The 23,595-nt window shown below is 40.1% G+C and overlaps 1 protein-coding gene across 5 annotated transcripts in view; it reads left to right on the top strand.

Moving 5' to 3' along the window:
• The window catches only part of CTNNA2 (catenin alpha 2), a 1,049,032-nt gene that overhangs the window by 254,710 nt on the left and 770,727 nt on the right, over nt 1–23,595 (top strand). For 4 of the 5 annotated variants that reach the window (XM_065891313.1, XM_065891311.1, XM_065891310.1 and 1 more), the window contains exon 6: nt 22,722–22,925. In XM_065891313.1, the coding sequence (XP_065747385.1) occupies nt 22,722–22,925 (204 nt within the window). Of the gene's footprint in view, nt 1–22,721; nt 22,930–23,595 lie in introns of all 5 variants that reach the window. The other variant, XM_065891308.1, reaches the window with a different exon arrangement.

Genomic DNA, 23,595 nt, shown 5'->3' with positions numbered 1-23,595 from the left:
ACAACAACAACAACAACAACAACAACAAAACACTAAATAGAGTTAAGTATGTTCCCGGTGGATCATCGTATAATATATATGTGTGTATATATATATATATATATATATATATATATATATATATATATATATATTTACATCATTATTGGAGTATAATTGGTTTACAATGGTGTGTTAGTTTCTGCTTTATAACAAAGTGAATCAATTATACATATACATATGTTCCCATATGTGCGTGGGTTTATCTCTGGGCTTTCTATCCTGTTCCATTGATCTATCTTTCTGTTTTTGTGCCAGTACAATACTGTCTTGATTACTGTAGCTTCGTAGTATAGTCTGAAGCCAGGGAGCCTGATTCCTCCAGCTCCGTTTTTCATTCTCAAGATTGCTTTGGCTATTCAGGGTCTTTTGTGTTTCCATACAAATTGTGAAATTTTTTGTTCTAGTTCTGTGAAAAATGCCAGTGGTAGCTTGATAGGGATTGCATTGAATCTGTAGATTGCTTTGGGTAGTAGAGTCATTTTCATAATGTTGATTCTTCCAATCCAAGAACATGGTATATCTCTCCATCTATTTGTATCATCTTTAATTTCTTTCATCAGTGTCTAATAATTTTCTGCATACAGGTCTTCTGTCTCCTTAGGTAGGTTTATTCCTAGATATTTTATTCTTTTTGTTGCAGTGGTAAATGGGAGTGTTTTCTTGATTTCACTTTTAGATTTTTCATCATTAGTGTATAGGAATGCCAGAGATTTCTGAGCATTCATTTTGTATCCTGCTACTTTACCACATTCATTGATTAGCTCTAGTAGTTTTCTGGTAGCATCTTTAGGATTCTCTATGTATAGTGTCATGTCATCTGCAAACAGTGACAGCTTTACTTCTTCTTTTCCGATTTGGATTCCTTTTATTTCCTTTTCTTCTCTGATTGCTGTGGCTAAAACTTCCAAAACTATGTAGAATAACAGTGGTGAGAGTGGGCAACCTTGTCTTGTTCCTGATTTTAGTGGAAATGCTTTCAGTTTTTCACCATGGTGGACGATGTTGGCTGTGGGTTTGTCATATATGGCCTTTGTTATGTTCAGGAAAGTTCCCTCTTTGCCTACTTTCTGCAGGGTTTTTATCATAAACAGGTGTTGAATTTTGTTGAACGCTTTCTCTGCATCTATTGAGATGATCATATGGTGTTTCTCCTTCAGTTTGTTAATATGGTGTTATCATGTTGATTGATTTGCATATATTGAAGAATCCTTGCATTCCTGGAATAAACCCCACTTGATCATGGTGTATGATCCTTTTAATGTGCTGTTGGATTCTGTTTGCTAGTATTTTGTTGAGGATTTTTGCATCTATGTTCATCAGTGATGTTGGCCTATAGTTTTCTTTCTTTGTGACATCCTTGTCTGGATTTGGTATCAAGGTGATGGTGGCCTCGTAGAATGAGGTTGGGAGTGTTCCTCCCTCTGCTATATTTTGGAAGAGTTTGAGAAGGATAGGTGTTAGCTCTTCTCTAAAAGTGTGAAAGAATTCGCCTGTGAGCCATCTGGTCCTTGGCTTTTGTTTGTTGGAAGATTTTTAATCACAGTTTCAATTTCAGTGCTTGTGATTGGTCTGTTCATATTTTGTATTTCTTCCTGATTCATTCTTGGCAGGTTATGCATTTCTATGCATTTGTCCCTTTCTTCCAGGTTTTCCATTTTATTGGCATAGAGTTTCTTGTAGTAATCTCTCATGATCTTTTGTATTTCTGCAGTGTCAGTTGTTACTTCTCCTTTTTCATTTCTAATTCTATTAATTTGAGTCTTCTTCCTTTTTTTCTTGATGAGTTTGGCTAATGGTTTGTCAATTTTGTTTATCTTCTCAAAGAACCAGGTTTTAGTTTTTTTTGGTCTTTGATATCGTTTCCTTCATTTCTTTTACATTTATTTCTGATCTGATTTTTATGATTTCTTTCCTTCTGTTAATTTTGGGTTTTTTTTTTTGTTCTTCTTTCTCTAATAGCTTTAGGTGCAAGGTTAGGTTGTTTATTCGAGATGTATCCTGTTTCTTAAGGTAGGATTTTATTGCTATAAACTTCCATCTTAGAACTGCTTTTGCTGCATCCCATACATTTTGGGTCGTTGTGTCTCCATTGTCATTTGTTTCTATGTATTTTTTTTATTTCCTCTTTGATTTCTTCAGTGATCACTTCGTTATTAAGTAGTGTATTGTTTAGCCTCCATGTGTTTGTATTTTTTACAGATCTTTTCCTGTAATTGATATCTAGTCTCATAGCGTTGTGATCGGAAAAGATATTTTATACAATTTCAATTTTCTTAAATTTACCAAGGCTTGATTTGTGTCCCAAGATATGATCTGTCCTGGAGAATGTTGCATGAGCACTTGAGAAAAATGTGTATTCTATTGTTTTTGGATAGAATGTCCTATAAATATCAATTAAGTCCATCTTGTTTAATGTATCATTTAAAGCTTGTGTTTCCTTATTTACTTTCATTTTGGATGATCTGTCCATTGGTGAAAGTAGGGTGTTAAAGTCCCCTACTATGAATGTGTTACTGTCGATTTCCCCTTTTATGGCTGTTAGTATTTGCCTTATGTATTGAGGTGGTCCTATGTTGGGTGCATAAATATTTACAATTGTTATATCTTCTTCTTGGATTGATCCCTTGATCATTATGTAGTGTACTTCTTTGTCTCTTGTAATAGTCTTTATTTTAAAGTCTATTTTGTCTGATATGAGAATTGCTACTCCAGCTTTCTTTTGGTTTTCCTTTGCATGGAATATTTTTTTCCATCCCCTTACTTTCAGTCTGTATGTGCCTCTAGGTCTGAAGTGGGTCTCTTGTAGACAGCATATATCTGGGTCTTGTTTTTGTATCCATTCATCCAGTCTGTGTCTTTTGGTTGGAACACTTAATCCATTCACATTTAAGGTAATTATTGATATGTATGTTCTTATTACCATTTTCTTAATTGTTCTCCGTTTGTTATTGTAGGTCTTTTCCTTCTCTTGTGTTTCCTGCCTAGAGAAGTTCCTTTAGCATTTGTTGTAAAGTTGGTTTGGTGGAGCTGAATTCTCTTAGCTTTTGCTTGTCTGTAAAGGTTTTAATTTCTCTGTCAAATCTGAATGAGATCCTTGCTGTGTAGAGTAATCTTGGTTGTAAATTTTTCTCCTTCATCACTTTAAATATGTCCTGCCACTCCCTTCTGGCTTGCAGAGTTTCTGCTGAAAGATCAGCTGTTAACCTTATGGGGATTCCCTTGTATGTTATTTGTTGTTTTTCCCTTGGTGCTTTTAATATGCTTTCTTTGTATTTAATTTTGGATATTTTGATTAATATGTGTCTTGATGTGTTTCTCCTTGGATTTATCCTGTGTGGGACTCTCTGTGCTTCCTGGACTTGATTAACTATTTCCTTTCCTATATTAGGGAAGTTTTCAACTATAATCTCTTCAAATATTTTCTCAGTCCCTTTCTTTTTCTCTTGTTCTGGAACCCCTATAATCAGAATGTTGTTGTGTTTAATGTTGTCCCAGATGTCTCTGAGACTGTCCTCAATTCTTTTCATTCTCTTTTCTTTATTCTGCTCTGCAGTAGTTATTTCCACTATTTTATCTTCCAGGTCACTTATCCGTTCTTCTGCCTCAGTTATTCTGCTATTGATCCCTTCTAGAGAATTTTTACTCTCATTTATTGTGCTGTTCATCACTTTGTTTGCTCTTTAGTTCTTCTAGGTCCTTGTAAAACATTTCTTGTGTTTTCTCCATTCTATTTCCAAGATTTTGGATCATATTTACACTCATTATTCTGAATTCTTTTCCAGGTAGACTGCCTATTTCCTCTCCATTTATTAGGTCTGGTGGGTTTTTGCCTTGCTCCTTCATCTGCTGTGTATTTCTCTGTCTTCTCATTTTGCTTATCTTACTGTGGTTAGGGTCTCCTTTTTGCAGGCTGCAGGTTTGTAGTTTCCTTTGTTTTTGGTGTTTGTCCCCAGTGGCTAAGGTTGGTTCAGTGGGTTGTGTAGGCTTCCTGGTGTAGGGGACTAGCGCCTGTGTTCTGGTGGATGAGGCTGGATCTTGTCTTTCTGGTGGGCAGGACCACATCTGATGGTGTGTTGTGGGGTGTCTGTGGCCTTATTATGATTTTAGGCAGCCTCTCTGCTAATGGGTGGGGTTGTGTTCTTGTCTTGCTAGTTGTTTGGCATAGGGTGTCCTGCACTGTAGCTTGCTGGTCATTGAATGAAGCTGGGTCTTGGCGTTAAGATGGAGATCTCTGGGAGATTTTCACTGTTTGATATTACGTGGAGCTCGGAGGTCTCTTGTGGACCAATATCCTGAACTTGGCTCTCCCACCTCAGAGGCACAGCCCTGATGCCTGGCTGGTGCACCAAGAGCCTGTCATCCACGTGGCTCAGAATAAAAGGAAGAAAAAAGAAGAAAGAAAGAAAGAAAGAAAAAGAAAAGAAAGAAAGAAAGAGTAAGGCAAAATAAAATAAATTTACTAAAATTAAAAAAAAATTATTAATATTTTTTTAAAAACATAATTTAAAAAAAAAAGAAGGAAAGAAAGAAGAGAGCAACCAAACTAAAAAACAAATTCACCAATGATAACAAGTGCTAAAAACTATACTAAAAACGAAAACAAAAATGGACAGACAGAACCCTAGGACATATAGTAAAAGCAAAGCTATACAGACAAAATCACACACAGAATCATACACATACACACTCACAAAAAGAGAAAAAGGGAAAATCAATTATATATATATATATATATATATATATATATATATATATATATATATATATATATATATATCATTGCTCCCAAAGTCCACCTCCTCAATTTGGGGTGATTCATTGTCTATTCAGGTATTCCACAGATGCAGGCTACATCCAGTTGATTGTGGAGATTTAATCCTCTGCTCTTGTGGCTGCTGGGAGAGATTTCCCTTTCTCTTTGTTCACACAGCTCCTGGGGTTCACCTTTGGATTGGGCTCCGCCCGTGCGTGTAGGTCGCCTGAGGGCGTCTGTTCTTCGCTCAGACAGGACGGGGTTAAAGGAGCAGCTGATTTGGGGGCTCTGGCTCACGCAGGCCAGGGGAAGGGAGGGGCACGGAGTGCGGGGCGAGCCTGCGTCTGCAGAGGCTGACGTGACGTTGCACCAGCCTGAGGCGCGCCGTGCGTTCTCCCCGAGAAGTTGTCCCTGGATCCCGGGACCCTGGCAGTGGCGGGCTGTACAGGCTCCCCGAAGGGGGGTGTGGATAGTGACCTGTGCTCGCACACAGGCTTCTTGGTGGCGGCAGCAGCAGCCTTAGCGTCTCACGCCCGTCTCTGTTCCGCGCTGTTAGCCACGGCTCCCGCCCATCTCTGGAGCTCCTTTAAGCAGTGCTCTTAATCCCCTCTCCTCGAGCACCAGGAAACAAAGAGGGAAGAAAAAGTCTCTTGCCTCTTCAGCAGGTCCAGACTTTTCCCCGGACTCCCTTCTGGCTAGCCGTGGTGCACTAACCCCTTCAGGCTGTGTTTACGCCGCCAGTCCTCTCCCTGCGCTCCGACCGAAGCCCGAGCCTCAGCTCCCAGCCCCCACCCACCCCGGCGGGTGAGCAGACAAGCCTCTCAGGTTGGTGAGTGCCGGTCGGCACCAATCCTCTGTGCGGGAGTCTCTCCGCTTTGCCCTCCGCACCCCTGTTGCTGTGCTCTCCTCCGTGGCTCTGAAGCTTCCCCACTCCGCTACCCTCCATCTCTGCCAGTTAAGGGGCTTCCTAGTGTGTGGAAACCTTTCCTCCTTCAGAGCTCCCTCCCACTGGTGCAGGTCCCATCCCTATCCTTTTGTCTCTGTTTATTCTTTTTTCTTTTGCCCTACCCAGGTACGTGGGGAGTTTCTTGCTTTTTGGGAGGTCTGAGGTCTTCTGCCAGCGTTCAGTAGGTGTTCTGTAGGAGTTGTTCCAGGTGTAGATGTATTTCTGATGTATCTGTGGGGAGGAAGGTGATCTCCACATCTTACTCTTCCGCCACCTTGAAGCTCCTCCCAAGGTTAATTTTCTTATCACTTAACCGCTGCCAGGCTAGAGTAGAATAGAGGACTCCAAGAGATAAATAACTATCGCGAAACCACGTACAGTGTTACTAGTTTAAACTCATGCAGTTGAGACCTGCTGACATGTAATGCAGGCCTTACACAGGCTGCATGTGCATAACAGAGATAAGTGGTAGGCGAGGTGGGCCAGTCATTTTTATATTGCTGGATGCTGGAGCGGGTGGAGATTGGGAGGTAAAGGGTAGAACAAGGAGTCTCAGTGGTGTAAAGAAGATAGCAATATAGATAAAGTGAAAGAGCCTAAATGAATTGAGACCAAGAGGAGCATACTAACCGCTAGTACTGCAAACACAGGTGGATAGCACTTATTGAGGCAAGAAGGCTAACAGAGCTGCACTTTCTTAGATGGCAGTTTGCTCAGAAGTAACAGGACTTCTGTCTTTCAAGAAGTCCATGACTTTCCACATGGAGTTTTCATGAACAGTAAAAAGCCACAAATGCCCATGTGTTTCAATTCATATTTTTTTTGAAATGTGTCCCATTAAAAAAATGTGGTAGTAATTTTAGTTTTGGTGCTTAATACGGTCTGGTACAGGGTAAGCCCTCAAGAAACATTTGTTGAATGGAAGAAAGAAGAAATGAGGGACAGTATCTGCTGGAGAGCAGAGGAGGCAAAATGAGTCAGTCAGTTTAGTTAAAGGGTTATAATTACTGTTGAAACTTATTTACATTCAGGACGGTGGAAAGGTATTGATGGTGCAAAATTGTTGATAACACCGACAACAGTAATAATGTGTCATTGACCTTGCACTGTGCTTTAGCTTTTAGGTTTAAATCAATATATCTTGGATTTTGGTTTACTTAAATAAAAATCATCAAGTCATCAAGCCATCTGCCTTAAAAAGCTGTCACTTGTGGAGGTTTAACTTTCCAGGTAACTGTTGTCATGCTAAGGCATCTCTTTCCTTAAACTGCTTCTTCCTCAAGGTCACATCCTTTAAGTTTCAAGAATGACTCTAATTTGCTTTTTTTTTTTTTTTCTTGCCTCTTGGACCATTCATTACATCTCCATCTCCTGGGCTTGCTTCTCTTTCCAGCCACCTAAATGAGGTTTTTCCCTAGAGTTGTATTCTTTACCCTGTTTGATTCTCACTAAAGGGCTTAGAGGGCCTGATGGTTGGGATCCCATGTACCACACATCTATTTCCCTGGTCCAAACTTCTCTCTGGAGCTCTAGACCTGTGTCCATCTGGATATATGACATGTTAATTGGGATGATTTCTAAACATCTAAAATGTTATCAAACTAAATCTAGCGTTGTTCCTCTGTCAAGCCTAACATTTCTTTTTGTAGTTCTTGTTTTAGATAAAGGCGTGACTTTTATGAATGTGTTCATTCAATCCAGAAAACTGAGAGTCTTCTCCACTTTCCTCTCCAGTTAATCTTGAAATCCTATGAATTCAGTTCCTTTTACAACTCTTGACTCAGCCCTCTCACCTTCGTGTTTACGACCATGGTTTATTCAGGCCCATATTGTGGCTGAATCATTGAAATAACTTCCTCACTTCCCCCTACATTCCATCACCTCTGCTGGTGTAGCTTTTCCAAAATGGAAATCAGGTATTATGGGGTTTTTTTAACCAGTGAAATTCCATCTTCAGGATAAACTTTAAAGTTCTTAGCATGGCATCAGATCATTTCAGTAGAACCCTGACTACCTCTTTCATCTCAGATCCTTCTTTTTCTTACCTTCCATTCTAAGTTCTGTCATAATTAACTATGTATTATTCTTCAGTTGTATGATTGCTTTTTCATTCACACATTCCCTCTCATGATATTTCCACTGTCTGAACTTCTTGCCTTTTTTTTTTTTTGCGGTACGCGGGCCTCTCACTGTTGTGGCCTCCCCCGTTACGGAGCACAGGCTCCGGATGTGCAGGCTCAGCGGCCATGGCTCATGGGCCCAGCTGCTCCGCGGCATGTGGGATCTTCCTGGACCGGGGCACGAACCCATGTCCCCTGCATCGGCAGGCGGACTCTCTACCACTGCGCCACCAGGGAAGCCCTGGTGAGGAGTTTTATAGCAATGGTTCAAGGGCCGGGTTGCTGATAAGGATCAGGGTGTGTGCAGGGCCTGCATTCCTTTAATCTGGCCTCAGGTGATCTCCTGATGAGCTCTTGCCTTTTTTTTAACGTAATAAATTGATATTCATTCTTAGCAAGGTGCTTTATTTTTTGAAACTGTCCCTAATTCTCCCAATAACTAAGCCACTATTCCTTTTATGTTACTATTATACTTTGTGTATATTAATAGTAAGTGTATTATTCTGTTTCCAGTTCTGTGTCTACAAATGTGAGCACTAGAAGGACAGAGATCAGGTCTCTCTCATTAATACTTTCATCCATACGGTGAGCAAAAAATAAATGTTTGTTCAATGGATATAAAAGTGAATGTGCTCACTGTTTTGATCTTAGTGGCTCTCTAATATCCACCCATAATGTCTTCCCAGCCTTCCGGACTGATGCCATATCAACTTCCCCACAGGAGATGTGGCATGCCTTCATAAACATTCTATTCTGTTCTAATGGGCATCCATTATCTTCTTGGTTGGGTTAACCCTTTTCAGGTGTCTGTGTTCCAATGTCATACAAAGACTCTATATGATTTAAATTATCATCAACAGATGTACGTCAAAATACAGAGTTCAGAGGAGAACATGACATCCTCATTTAGCACAAAGAAGCTTTTGCAAGCCATGCTGTTTCTTGAAAAGCAATTAACGTATTGCACATTATTCCTGTGAGACACAGACTCTTTCTTTCCCATCTTAATTTGCCTGCTTAAAAATAGACAGAAAAAGATAGATGGGTTTACACTCAAGGTGTATGTATTTCGCTTGTGGCCAATGAACCAATTTCCTTTTCATATTTGCAGAATATTGATAAAATTATTCTTTCATCAGACATGAAATTTGAGTGTATAACCAGTTTGTGGAAATCACCTAGTAATTTATTAGTTTGATAACGGCAATTAAGTCATAATTGCTTCTGAGAAATATAAATTGACTTTCTGTTTTAAATGGATAATTTAACATTCCAAACCACAGACATAGAGTGTAACGAATTTGGAGGCTAAGAAGTTTGTCCCTTCTATTATTAAGCTTAGAAAAATTTAAAGCATTGATAATCCAGTAACTAATTATTCAGTTGCTAGATTATTGGGTTCATGTCATGTCTTGATTGTTTTTCTCTGGTTGCTTATCTTTTTTATTATTTAAGGATATAATTAAGGAGAGGATTTTAGACAGAAATGTAGCATGTTGGTAGGCTCATGGCTTTTTTCAACTATTTAAAAACATCATTCTTAGCTTGTAAACCATACAAAAATGGATAGCAGGCCTAATTTGGCTCATGAGCCATTGTTTACTGACCCTGGTTTAATCAGATATTCATATGAGACTTTCAAATGTTTGTGGAATGCTTATTTCTAGGACACAGCTGCTTTCAGTAACACTCTCCTGTTTACATATATATATACTCTATACGTACATGCACGCGTTGTGAATACCTGTTGGTTTAGTTTACACTGTATGGAAACTTAAAATAGTTCCTTTTTTGATGGATCAGGATCAAGGATTCTACAGTAACAGTTTGCCAAGCAAAAGATGTGGCAGCCTCAGCTAGTCTGCCTCACACTGAAAGCAGAACTAACATTTGTCATCATGATAGGTGATGTGCCCGTGCCCCAATAATTCTGAATCTCAAGCTCACTGAGCCACACCAAATAATGAGGTAGACCAAAATATGCATACCTAACTGAAGGGCCCCCCACATGTATTCATTCACCTCCAAATACTAGATTCACTCGGGTGCCCTATTGTGTTCCAGAAGCCTTTTGATAAAAGTTGGAGAAAGGACATATTTGTTCAGGAAACCTCAGTCTGTTAATCAGCAAATATTTGTCAACTACTTATGTGCAAAGCACTCAGCTGAGTGCCATAGTAGAAGATATCAAGATGTAAGAAGAGCATCCCAAATGGTGATCTCTTCCCAATCCTCTGTCTCTCTCTCTCTCTCTCTCACACACACACACGCACAGACACCACTAACGATGCATGGTAATATCAGACAAGAGCTAAATGTGTAAGCTGGATGATAAATGACAAGGAGTTCTGTAATGGGGCTTAAGGGGGAGAGCCTTGTACACAGAGAGATGAAGACAGTCTGCCCTGCATAGGGTCAACATGGGCTTCAGAGAAGCAACAGGGTGGAAGGTACTGAAATATTCAATAGAGAAGAATTAATACCATAGTACCCACGAAGCATACGGGGTGGGGTGAGGCAGTCAGAGACCACTTTGGCTTGAGCCAAGGGTTCCTGAGGAGAGTCCTGGGAGATGACATTTGAGAGGCAGATACTGGTGTCAGATTGGGGAGAATCTTGAAGGCCAGGGATCTGAAACTTGAAGTGAATGGATATGAACTTATATTTCTTTAGGTTGTACTTGCTGAAAATGACATCCTAGTTCTGAGGGTTAGATGAAAAATGCAACCGATTGCTTAGTTCTATTGGGGACTTTGACATATCTTACAAAAGGAATGATGAAAATGGAATTGGAGAACCACCAGGTAAGATTAGCAGCATCTATACGTTGTCAGGTAGTTGGTGATCATAGGTAGTTTACTAGCCGTTGAAGGTTTTGGGCTAGTGGGCTGGAATGATTAAACAGAATTTTAAGAATGATCTCTTAGGAAAAATAAATTGTACAAAAAAGAAGGTCAATTTAGAGTTTTGATTACTGAGCAAATGGGAGATGATAATGGCCTGAATAAAAGGTGGAGGATGGAATAACAGTGGAAATATAAAGTATTACATTAAAAAGTTATTTTAAATGACTTCATTGTTAAAATTTATTACTTCTATGTGCCCTATAGTATTTTAAGCTCTTTACATATATTATTTAATTTTCTCAGCAACTCTATAATATACATACTGCTGTTATTCCTATTTTACAAATAAGGAAATTAAGACCCTCATCATTTAAGCAATCTGCTCAGCCTAGAAGTCACAGCTTGAAGGAGTTGGAACCAGGATTCTAATCCAAGCTGTCTACCTCTGTACCATGTTGTACCTGGTTATTTATTACAAAGATGCTTGATCTTTCAACAAAAGTGCCTGAGAGAATGAGGCTGCAACCCAGGGGCTTGGGAGCCAGAAAGACTCCTCAAGCTTTTTACTGTGTAGTCTTTAGCAAGCCACCTACCCTGTGTGAGCAACACTTCATTCCTTTGTCAAGCGAGGATTCCTCATGGGTTCTAATTTCTCAGTGCACTAGGAGGATGAAGTGAGATTTATCGATTCCCGTTTCCCTCCTGCTTGTTTTTCCTCCACAGAAATGAGGGTTTAGTCTTTGAAAGAAGATGAAGAGTTCACATGTTATACTTGGGGTGAGGATTGGACGTCCAGCTGGCGGCAATGGTGGGTGTATAGCTAGAGAGAGGGGCCTGGGCCTCAAGAGAGTCGAGACTGGACATGGAATTTGAGTTCTTGTTCATGACTAGGTGATGGCTAAGGCATGGGGTGGGAGAGCTTTCCAAGAAAGAGAGTATTAAGACGACTTCTGAGGACAAGGGGCTGGACCTTGAGATATGCCAGCTCCTCGTGTAAATCACGGAAGAAGAACTAGGGAAGGAATGAAAGAAGGAGCCGTCAGAGAGGTTTAAGGAGATCCACAGTAAAGCAGGGTTTCCTTAAGCGCAGGTGAGGCTTAATTTAAGGAGTGGATGGTAAATTGTATTAAGTACCACACAGAGGTCAAAGAGGAGGGAGACTGGGTAAAAAAGAGGGTCAACAACGTAGAGAATTAAGGAGAGTGAAGTGATTATATGGCTGTGTTTTCAGCCAGAGTAAAATCAGTTTTCTTTCTTCAACACTCTAAAGGCTCAGTTTGATTAAATGCAGTTTGGACACTTGCTTTCTGATCAATCCACAGTGTAAAGCTGAGGATAATTACCTTTGCTCTGCTTTACTGAAATTCGTTGTTAACTACTGTTCTTGTCAGAGCTTGAGGCTGTGCTCATGAAATGCCCACAACAACTCAGCAACACACACAGATGATTGAATTAGGCAAAATGAAACCAGCTTCCACTAGATCAAAGCATCCAGTAGGAAGAGTCCACAGCTGGACTTCCTCACACAGTTTTTTTATCCATTACTTTGGCAAATAAATAACTCTGTCTTGCTAAATATCAGATTCTCTTCTCAAATGAAATTAATGTGGGCTTAGATAGATTTCTCTTTAAAAAATATCAAATATCTAAGAATAAAAAGTGCTGTGTAATTATCAAGTCATTATCTTTGTCATTTATTTCCAATTAAACTGAACTGTTTAATTACAAATAGTATCTTAAGTATATTATAAATGGTATAATTAGTTTATCTTTAAGTATAAGCCTGAGAAGAAAGAGTAAGTAATCGATTTTAGAATGCAATTTTAAAAATTAAGGCAAATCCAAAAATTCAGGTTAGAGTTTCTCTGTAGCTTAAGAAAAAATAGATGATTAAAACCCAATACCTTTAGTATTTTCCATTTCAAATGTTACCCCAATTAGCCCATGAAAACCTTTTTAGGTACAGATAGAAAGATTCTCACTGGGAAGAGCTTGACAAAGAATGAAAAAGATGAAAATGTATCTGTGTTAATTTTTGATACACTACAGGGAGAATAAATGTTTAAAACCAAACAAATAACACGCTTTTGATTTAGACACCACTTAGATGGCCTTGATTTATGCTTTTATCTCGGACTTCAATCTTTAAAAGAAGTGTTTAAAGCATTCAGAGCCAGAATTATGATCATGCTTCATTGTCAGTAGATGTCTTTCATTCTCAATTTTCAGGGTTATAAAATTCCTTTTTCCCCTCTCTATCTATAGGCATTTTAATGGGAGACTGGGAGAGACTGCCTCAGGCGTTACTAGTCAAATATTTTAAACTGGATAACAGACATTTAAAAAATGACACTGGTGAATAGTTAATCAATAGGTACTGCCTGGACTTGTATATTTGTCTGCTTTGTTTTGAATTTTATCAGTTCAGCAAAATAATACAATGAATACAATTAAATGCCTTTACAAATCTTGGGCCTGCTGGAACTCTCTGTAACCTCTGTGACCTAGACCGTTTGGACAATGCCAAGGCAGCAGGACGCTCTGAGCTGGACCAAAGCTTACCGTTCTCTGGGCAGGCTCAGTCATTTTCAGGTTTCACCCAGACTGGGGCACTGTTCTCTCCAGACCACATGTCTTTGGACTTCTTCATGCAGCAAGAAACAGACGGACTTCTGAACTCTGTACCTGGGAAATAGAGGAAGGAAGGAAGGGCTATTTTATCAGTGAAACATAAAACTTATCCAGTTATACCCCAAGACAAGACAAAGTACACAATTTAAATACGCAGAGGTAAATAGGAGGATGGGGTGATGATAAAGGTGCAAAAGAAAGGAAGTAAAGACATGTACATTGTTGCCTATTCTAGGAAAATCTCAGAATAATTAAAGAGAAATATTCCCTCACTTAAACATGCACATCCTTTTGGCTTTCTGACTTGCATTGCTTTAATTACTCCAGATCACAATGACATATTCCTTTAGAAGAATTACTTTAACTAATGTTACCTGCCTCTTTGAGAATTCTTTTTTGCCATCTTTAAAAAATGCAAGTGAATGGCTGCAGAAGGAAATGTTGACATTTATTCTTTCTTCTGCTTGTTTGATTCGAAATAGCTATGTTGGACAGCAGGTAGTGAGGGTCTGGTGTTTATGAGGTACAACAGCACAATTTATTATTTTCCTTAGTTGCCACCTTGAACTATGAAGGTAGTAAAAACCCAGGGCACATTTATCTTACAGGGTTGTCACAAAGAGCGCAGAAAACCACAGGACTTGCTCCTACCACTAGCGTTTGCTTTTTCCATGTTTATAAGATTAGATTTGGGAAAACCATTGATTAAATCAGTTTTCTTTGTTATCTTTTCTGGCATTTTGAAAATTCTGTGTGCATTTGAGATGACTAAGTCGTTCTCTAAAGGGTTTAATTAACACTGAAAGCCAGAAGATCTAAAGATAATAAATAAGACTTTCTCCCAGTCTTTAGCAAGCAGTTTCTTGGCTACTAAAGAAAAACACTCCACCTTCCTCAGCTGTGCACTGAAAATCTTGGGAACTTAAATCTGTGGGTATGAAACCACTCCATTAGGCATTATGAGTGTGCTAGAGCCTTTCTACTGGCATAACTGTAATTAAATATTGTAATATATTACTTTTATGCTCCTGATCTTACTAGGTATGCCAGTCATGCTAAGTTACTGCTTTTAGTCTAGTTTGGTACAAAGTTCAGCTTTAAGATGGTCAATTCGTAGCTCAAGAAAGATTAACAGATATTTGTGTTTTCCTTCTTGGTAGAAAAAGTATATTATAATGTCTGCTGACCAGCTTGAGACAGAAAACAAATGAAAAGTAGGATAAAGTAGCATTTTAAGAGCTTTTATCCCTGCTCATTTATTTTAAATAAATTTATTTATTTATTTTTGGCTGTGTTGGGTCTTTGTTGCTGTGTGCCAGCTTCCTCTAGTTGTGGCGAGCGGGGGCTAGTCTTCGTTGCGATGTGTGGGCTTCTCATTGTGGTGGCTTCTCTTGTTTTGGGGCACAGGCTCTAGGTGCGCGGGCTTCAGTAGTTGTGGCCCTCAGCATGTGGGATCTTCCTGGACCAGGGATTGAACCCGTGTCCCCTGCATTGGCAAGCGGATTCTCAACCACTGTGCCACCAGGGAAGTCCCTATTCCTGCTCATTTTTCACTGTTTTCCATACCCTCTTAAAGTAGAAAGAATCATGTACAGTACTACTACTACTTTAGTGTCTGAGATGGAGAAATAGCTGTTCCATTGACTTCTTCGTGTTGACCAGCATCACGCATGCAGAAAGATACCAGTGGGAAACGCAGTGTAGTAGCCAAATCAGAGACTCTGGAGCGAGAGGGTGTGCATCCCAGTTCCAGCTCTGCCCTGTGCTCAGAGTGTGTGCCTGTACGATTCATCTTTCTTTAGCACATTTCTTGTCGTATCTAGTTGACATCTAAAGTGTGTTTTCCTGTGTGTTTTGTTTTGCAATTCTTGTTGTAATTTTGCTCTTTCAAATTGGTTAGTTCTTGTATATATGAAGGTAATTGATTTTGCATATAAATACAAGTGCTTTCGTGAATTTTTTAAAAATTGGCAATAAATTTGTGGTTGATTCTCATTTTTTTCTGTTAGCAGTTATAACATCTGCAATCAGACGTACATAGTTTTATCTTCTCCTTCCTAATTTAATACCATTTTGTTCTTTCTCTTTTCTAGTTGTGTTCTAGAACCTTCCTGAAAATGGTAAATAATTTTTTTATGAATTTGAAAATATTTATTTTTCATCTCAACAGTAGTCAGATTGCTTCTGCTACTTTCCATAGGCTGATGTGCCTTTTGGATTAAAATATTTATAAATAAATAAGTACATACACACAGATATACACATATAGGCACACAGTTTATCACTGATAACTTCCTAGCTTCCAATTTCAAAGGACATTTTTGGTCTTGATCTTATTTGGCCTCTTTAGAGAATTTCCTACTGTTCTCCCTTATAAACTATGGCCATAAAATCTCCTGGGTCTGGTCAGATTTCTCTGACCATTCTTTACCATGTCATTTGTGGGCTCTTTCTCTGTTATGCATTGAGGGCTTCCCAGTGTGGCTTGGGCTCACTGCTCTTCTCGTTCTATTTCTTTTCCTTGGGATAGCACATCCATTCTCATAGCTTCCACTCCTGCCTTTATTGTAATGATCCTCAATCTTTATAGCTGGTCCATTTTCATACACTTATAATCAACTTTCCATAAGACTTTTCCATGTAAATGAATCATAGGCACTCTAAACCTGCTCTTCTTTATCTGTTACCTGTCACAGTTGTTCAAGGTCAGTGAATGTTTTCTTAAAAAACCAATAGGAAATATCCCAAGCTTTGTGACCCATACAGTTTCTGTCCTAAATTTTAAACCCTGCCATTGCAGCGTGAAAATAGCCATAGACAGTGTGTAAATGAATAGGCCTGACTGTGTTCTAATAAAACTTTATTTGCATAAAAGGAGGCTGATACCCAGGATATAAGTGGTTGATGTGTACATTTTGATGTTACCCATGCCAGAAATTTAGGTTTTATCTTTGACTCCTTCTTCTACATCCTCATAGCCAGTATATCTCCACATTTGCAGATTCACATTCTGATTGTGTCCCAACACATGCCCTTAATCTTTTTTATACAAACATAATCTTGTACTCAGCCTATCTTTCTTCTGGGCTCTGAAGCCTTGATAATTGCTCTCTCGCCTTCTCCTTCTACCCCTGCCAAAGCTGACTTCCCTACTTCTGGGGAAAACTTTCTGCAGCCACACAGGATTACATCACTCCTATGTTTTAAATTCTTGATGACTCTTCATTGTCTGAAGGGGTATTTACAGAGAGAAAGCGTCTTATGGCATAGAAGGCTCTTCAGAACACGGCTGTTGCTCTCTTCACCAACTTTGTCTCCTATTCCTGCTTTTGTCTGTTCAAGTCCTTGGAGAAGCAAATCCCAAGATAGATGGGATTAGATGTGTAAACAGGAATTGCCTTTGAAGGGTGTAGTGGGAAAGAACCAGTAGAAATAGGCCAAGAGAGCTTTTTGACTGCAGTGCAGGTCAAACACCCGTGAAAGGAGAGCAGGAGAGAGAGGACAGTGTCGGAAGAGCCTGAGCACACAGTTCCAAGCAGGTCTCAGCATGGCCATTGCAGAGGCAAGAGCAGGAGCAGATGTTGCCTGCTGGAGAAGTCCCCACTGGGCAGGAATGGCTCCGTGATTGACAGGGGCTGCTGGGGTCTTGTATGGCTCCTTGTGAAACTGGTGGATCTACAGTTGTAGCAGGTGGAGACGGTCAGTCACCTATATTCATGCAGAAGTTTCTCTTAAAGGAAAGTTGCTTGGGACCCCTTCATGGCACCATACCTGTAACTTCACACTTAACACTTCAGCTTCAATAAACCTCTTTTGATACTCTTCATATACTGTGATATTTTTCACCTCTGTGCATTTGTTACCACTTCCTACTCTGTCTTCATTGCCTCTTCCGGCCCCTGACTTTGCTTGGTCAACTGCTTTTCACTCTTTAAGTCCCAGCCGAGGAGTAATCTCCTCCAGGAAGATCTCTGTGACTACCTCCCACCTCCCAACTGTGCAAATTCCCATCACTCAGCTCTTCCTTAACATTGTCAGTATATTTTCCAAATTACACTTGGTTGTACATATTCTGTTTTTACTTTTACTAGACAGTGAACCTCCTGAAATAAAGGATTCTTCAGTCTGTGCCCTCAGACACCTACAGTAACTGGCACCCATTTGTTGAATGAATGGCTATACTTTCAACTATCCATGGGAAGGGCACGTTGACCCAGATGACATAAAAGAAGACAGTATGACAGATTATACTTATACCATTATACTTGGTTTAGGAGAATGTCATGGTTTTTTAAAATAAGAAATAAAATTTTATAATTATGATTTGTTAGACTCATTTCAACCGAACATGGGCAATCTGAAACAGTGGAAGGAATGCTGGGCTTAAAGTGAAAAGCCCTGTGTTCAAATCCAGGTGTCCTCATTTCCCAGCTGTATGAACATGGGGAAACATCTCTGGAATAATTTTCCTCTTCAATAAGATGGAGGTAGTAATATCACAGACACAGAATTGTGGACCTCTCAAACCAATTGTAATGCATTCAACTTCTTGCTTTGACAGAGGTCTCTCTGCTGCCTGCTGTGGCATCGGAGCCTGCAACAAGTATAACTCAGTGTCCCAGGATAGTACTGAAATTTTAGATCACATTACTCCCTGTAGAGAGAATGCATGATAGGTGCGATTTAAAAGCAGTGCTCTTGTAACAATTGGATGTGGGGTGAGTACAGGTAAATCTATTATTTGGGGAAGTAGTTTTGAACTATATCGTTCCCTGAATTATTTCAAGTTACAATTTTTATAGAGTTCGACATTGGAAAAAATGGGACATCAATTATGTAGGACAAGAGAGACTGTTATGGCTCCAACTTGATGGCAGAAGAGGATCCTAGCCTCCTTTGCTTGGGGGTGAATTATTGGGAATGCTCTCTTTATAGCCATGCTTTCCAGTTGCCACTCCATAAACGTAAGAATGAAAACATTAATTTTTAAAGTAAAGATGTTAATAAAAAATAAGGAAAAATCACAAAGCACAGAATATTATGCTAGTGAAATAAAGGGACTGAGAATAGACAGGATAAAAATAAATTAAAGTAAGGCTTACTTAAAAAAAAGAAGAAAAAGGTAAAGTAAGAAATGTAGCCTCACAATTTTAAAATGAACTAAAATGACAATAGGAGATGAACTAAAAGATCAAAAGGATAAAAAGATTAAATGAGCTTTAAGGATGCAAACGAGAGACTTAGATATTTAAAATGTAAGATCTCAGTGTACTAAAATAAGTCCGTACAATTGGAAACAGCATAAAATCCTCTTGCAGGAGCACACCTTTGGCATAAAGGGAGAGATAGGAAACCTTGGTCTTGCCCTTTCTCTGTTTGGTGCTTGCATGTTACCCGTGAAATGTTCCCTCCGTGACCAGGGAGCGAGCTGGATGCTGCTGCCGCTGCTGCTCCCTTTCTGGCCAGTAGAGGGCAGCCTCAGAGAGTCGCGGACAGGCTGAGCTGACCCCGGAGTGTGCTAGCAAAGAGAGCCTGCCCGGTTGTTTCTTTTTTTAAGTCGCTCTCAAATATGCAGAAGCAATACTCCTCCTTCACTCCACTTTGGCTTTCACTCTCTGTATTTTTGCCTAGGATTCACCTCGAGGAGTTTGTTTTCTCCTATCACTTTAGCAACGGTAGATGGTCTTTTCCTCTAGTCCTTAAGCCCCTGGCTTCATTTGTTTTTTTTTCTTATCTTTTTCTGTTTTTCTAAAGCCTGTTTGAGAGCTCTCCAGTCCTCTGAAAACACACACACATACACACACACAAACAACCCATGTCCCCTCCCGCCAATTTGCCCCCCTCCACCCATTACACACAACCCGAACCCATCCACTCATAGATAAGCACACACAGGCAATCCACACCCCCACACATACACACACACATATACACACATGCACACAGATGCACGTGCACGTGCGCAATGCCCTTTACGCGTTTTCTCTCCCCTAAGTGGCTTCTTCCTGCTAGCCGTTCACATCCATCATTGCAGTACTTCCCATCTCCACCACGGGTATAGGTTGGAATATTGTAAATTTATTGTTTCTTTTCCAGGGAGATTTTTTTTAAAAGCTTTTCCCCTGTGATCTATACATAATGAATAATTCTATTAGAAATGTGATGAACAGTGTAACTTTTATGCAGAGTTTTTGAAGCTCAATGTTGCGATGCGTTTACTTTCATGACAGCCCCGGGCTGTGGCAGGTGGGGAGCTCATTCGGCTGACACTGTAAATTCTCTCTTGGCATGTTTCCCAAAGCGTGTTCCTTAGGTTCTCATAGATAATGCATGCATTTTAAAGGGGACCCCTCTATGCGCAAATAGGTTTGAGGAATGCTGCAGGAGACGGACTTGTTTAATGCAGAACTCCTCAAAGCATTTCATGTGCTAACGTACCCTGAGCCATGCGGCATTTCCAAAACATATCTGGCTAAGGAAACTTATTTTTTCATCAGAACATTCCATCTCTAAGCTCAGTGTTTCGTGGAAAATAATTTAAGAAATAATGTTATAATGACAATAGTACATTTTCCTTGTTCTACAGGGAAACTGTTTTACAATTGCCCTTATTGAGTTCAAATTTACCTCAGTATATTTCCATCAAATTGGCATTTCTTTATATTTTTTAGTCCAAAAGTATAATAAAAATCCATCCGAGAGCCGATATATAACCTTGAAGAGTCTCCTGAAACCTCAAAGCAGAACAAACACTTTTCATTGTTTTTTGTTAATATGGGTTCCTATAAAAGAGTGCTTTGAAAATCAGCAATCCTTATAAAGGAAAGTAGTCTAATTATATTTTGATCAGATATTTCTTTAATTAGAGTATCAGTATTTAATGCATGTTACATGGTAAAATATATATATATATATATATATATATATATATATATATATATATTATAAATGCATCATCTGAAAAGTGGTAGATAGAAAGAGAGCAAGAAAGAGAGAGATAATTCAAATGGATCCCACTGGGAAGAGTCCTTGCAGACAGAACTCTAGTACAGATGGCAGGTGGGGCAGGGCACCTGTGGTCCCCTCTCAGCTTTCCTTTGGGAATCTCACTTGTAAGATATACCCTGCAAAGCCATCCACTGTACTGAGGACTCCATGTGATTTTTTGATACTGTTTGGAAGGTTATTTAGGCACAAGGGACAGGATTTGAGTAATGCTATTCCGAGTTAAGTAAAAATTATCCTTTTCGTAAGATCTAAGAACGTGCAAATGTGAAGGTAGTCTTTATGCCAAAACCTGCCACAGAATAGCTCATAGGAAGGACCTCACGCATTTGCCCTCTAAACTGAAGAGAGAGCTTCGACCAATGAGTAATTTCCTAGGAAATCCACCATTCCAGTGGACCTCAGACATGGTCTGTGTTTAGTGGGTCCTTTTTTCTTTCGAAGTCACGCATTCCTTAGGACATCATTTTGTGCTGAAGGGATCTCCCTGCTGTGGAGATTTGCATTTTAACAACAAGCAGAGAATCAGAGCCACTGATCCTTTTTTTTTTTTTTTTTAAATAACAAAATGAATCAGTTATACATATACATATGTTCCTATATCTCTTCCCTCTTGCGTCTCCCTCCCTCCCACCCTCCCTATCCCACCCCTCCAGGCAGTCACAAAGCACCTAGGGGTAAGACAGGAATAAAGCCACTGATACTTTGAGCACAGCTTTCAGCAAATACCTTAGGATATTTTGGAGAGTTACGGCAAGCTATTCCCAGAGAGCATCCTCCGACCTATTTTGTAATAATTAAGCAGCTATTTTATATCCTACTGGGAAAAAAAAATCACAAAAGTGTCTTTTATGCTCTTCACCCTCTTTTTAGCACTAAGGACTCTAGTAGGCACATAGTAGGTACTCAGCAGATGGCAGGTGGGCAATGGCATGACTACCTACTATCATTTGGTTTCCTTATTACATTTGTGGATATGGTAAATTATGCTTTCTAAATATATATGTGTGTGTGTGTGCACACACACACACACATACACACACACACATATATATATGATGAACATCAAAGGAAAGAGCAATGGAATGGCAATACCATCAAAGGATCCAAGGGTCAGAAGACCATTTACTCCATCACTACCATGCTGGTTCTTGGACCTCTGAGTGTGCACCTCCAGTGAAGATGAGCGAGCCATTAGTGCAGCAGGTCATTCCACTGTGATTAACGTTGTTGGAATGATCTTCCTTGTTTGGAGCAGAAAAGGGGTCCCTAATGGAAACCAGCAATTGGGCAAAGTTGGCGTTGCCTCTCTATTTCCTGCAGTTAGTTACCATACACTTCATCAGTCTCTCCACTCCCTTGACTTGCTGGAAATACTATTCTCCAGGTTCTGCTCTATGTTTTCGATCTTCCTTTTGATTCTTACCTTTCTGTAAACCTTTGGAAATTGGGATTAACTGGGCCCTCTTAGGCCTGTTCTTGTTCTGTTCACTTTGCTAGTATACCATTCACTACCTTGTGTCCACATAGCCCTGATGATTCCCAGATCCTCATACAGGCTGATATATCTGTTGAATTCTGGATGCATATTTCTGTACACCTCTGGACATCACTACCTACATGTTTCCAGGATCCTCAGGCTTAGCAGGGGCAAAACTAAGCATAAACGCTCTGTGACACCTTCCCTTTAGGAAACGTCTCTGTTTTCTCCTTATCTAAGCTCTTTTGGAACATGTTAGCACCTTTATCAGGATACTGTCAGTTAATTGTGACAGATTACACACACATACATGCACACACATTATGAGTCATTTTCTAGAATGCTAGTTTTTATACAAAATATATTAGCTCCTAGTGGGAAGTAACCTGTACTGTATATGCCTTTTGGATACTATTTACTCAAGTTTCAGAAGGCATCCTGCCATGGGACTCTCTGCTTCTCTTGAAGGGGATGCATGCTATGTATGTACCAGTCCTATTTTTGGTTACGTATTATGGTCTAGTCTGGGGCTGTAAAATCTTTCCATAGCCCCACAAAGCGCTACACTGAAATGTGCTTTCCTCAAAGGCTACAAATTTTAAAAAATGTCAAGCCAGTGCCACGATCTCGTTCGAAAACCCTTCCATTGAGATAGCCTTTGCCAAGAACACAGTTTTGAAACAAAGCATGGTGTTTTCTCCCTGCAGATTAGATTCAGGACAAAGTATCTTACAGAAAGTTGAGACTTTGTCAAGGCCACTTTAGAATTTATCCAAGTAGCCAGTTTCTTCTCCACGCAGAGTCTTGTCCTGGCCTCAGAAATTTCTCGTTTAGAAAACAGGGTGCCAAGGCAGCCGCCTCTTCTCTGCTGATTGTTTTTGCACTGTCCTCCTTTCAGAACAAGATCATCCTGGACCCCATGACGTTCAGCGAGGCCCGGTTCCGGCCGTCCCTAGAGGAGCGCCTGGAAAGCATCATCAGCGGCGCGGCTCTCATGGCCGACTCCTCGTGCACCCGCGACGACCGGCGCGAGCGGATCGTGGCCGAGTGCAACGCCGTGCGCCAGGCGCTCCAGGACCTGCTCAGCGAGTACATGAACAACGTAAGTCCCGGGCTCTCAGGCCCGCGCCGCCCTCGGGGGATTCCGGTGCGCGATCTGGTGGCTCCGAGGAAAGCAGGCACAGTTTGGAAAAAGGACAGGTGATCTCCTAAGAGAGTCGGTCAGGTGAAACCCAAGAGCCGCTTTGGGAGAGTCCTGTCTTGATTGCGTGTCGGAATGCATTGGTAGCAGGGAAGAGATTGGTGGAAGAGGTTTCATAGGAAAACTTTGGCTTTTTACTTGAGTGATTTCTGGGTCGTTTTAGTGGCTGCCCTTTATTTAGGTAAGATTTCAGTCGGCAAAAGTAGACGGTGGATGGAAATAACTGAGGTCACACTGAAGTCCTCTACACAGAGCAATTTCAAAGCTAAGGATGGCTGTAGATGGCTAATCTTCATCCCGAAGAGGCATTAGGAATTATAATAGATTTTCAAAAGTTTGGGCAGAGTTGGTTAAGGTGGAAACTTCTAACTGCAGTAAAACTTGGGAAAACTTTATTGATTCACTGTGCATTTAGAAATTAGGGCATGTCTCCAAGTTTTCACATGGCTGTTAGTAACATCTAGGGATATGGCAGCACAGACACCAGCTGTTCTCTCCTACAGGTGTAAAATGTGATACTTCTTGTGTACCTGAAAACTAGATGAAGGAGATGAAGCCATATTCTTTGTTT

The sequence above is a fragment of the Phocoena phocoena genome, chromosome 14 (genome assembly GCF_963924675.1).
Source record: "Phocoena phocoena chromosome 14, mPhoPho1.1, whole genome shotgun sequence".
In the NCBI taxonomy this organism is placed as follows: domain Eukaryota; kingdom Metazoa; phylum Chordata; class Mammalia; order Artiodactyla; family Phocoenidae; genus Phocoena; species Phocoena phocoena.
The sequence above is the reverse complement of the archived record's forward strand: the minus strand, read 5'-3'. Positions and strand labels throughout refer to the sequence as shown.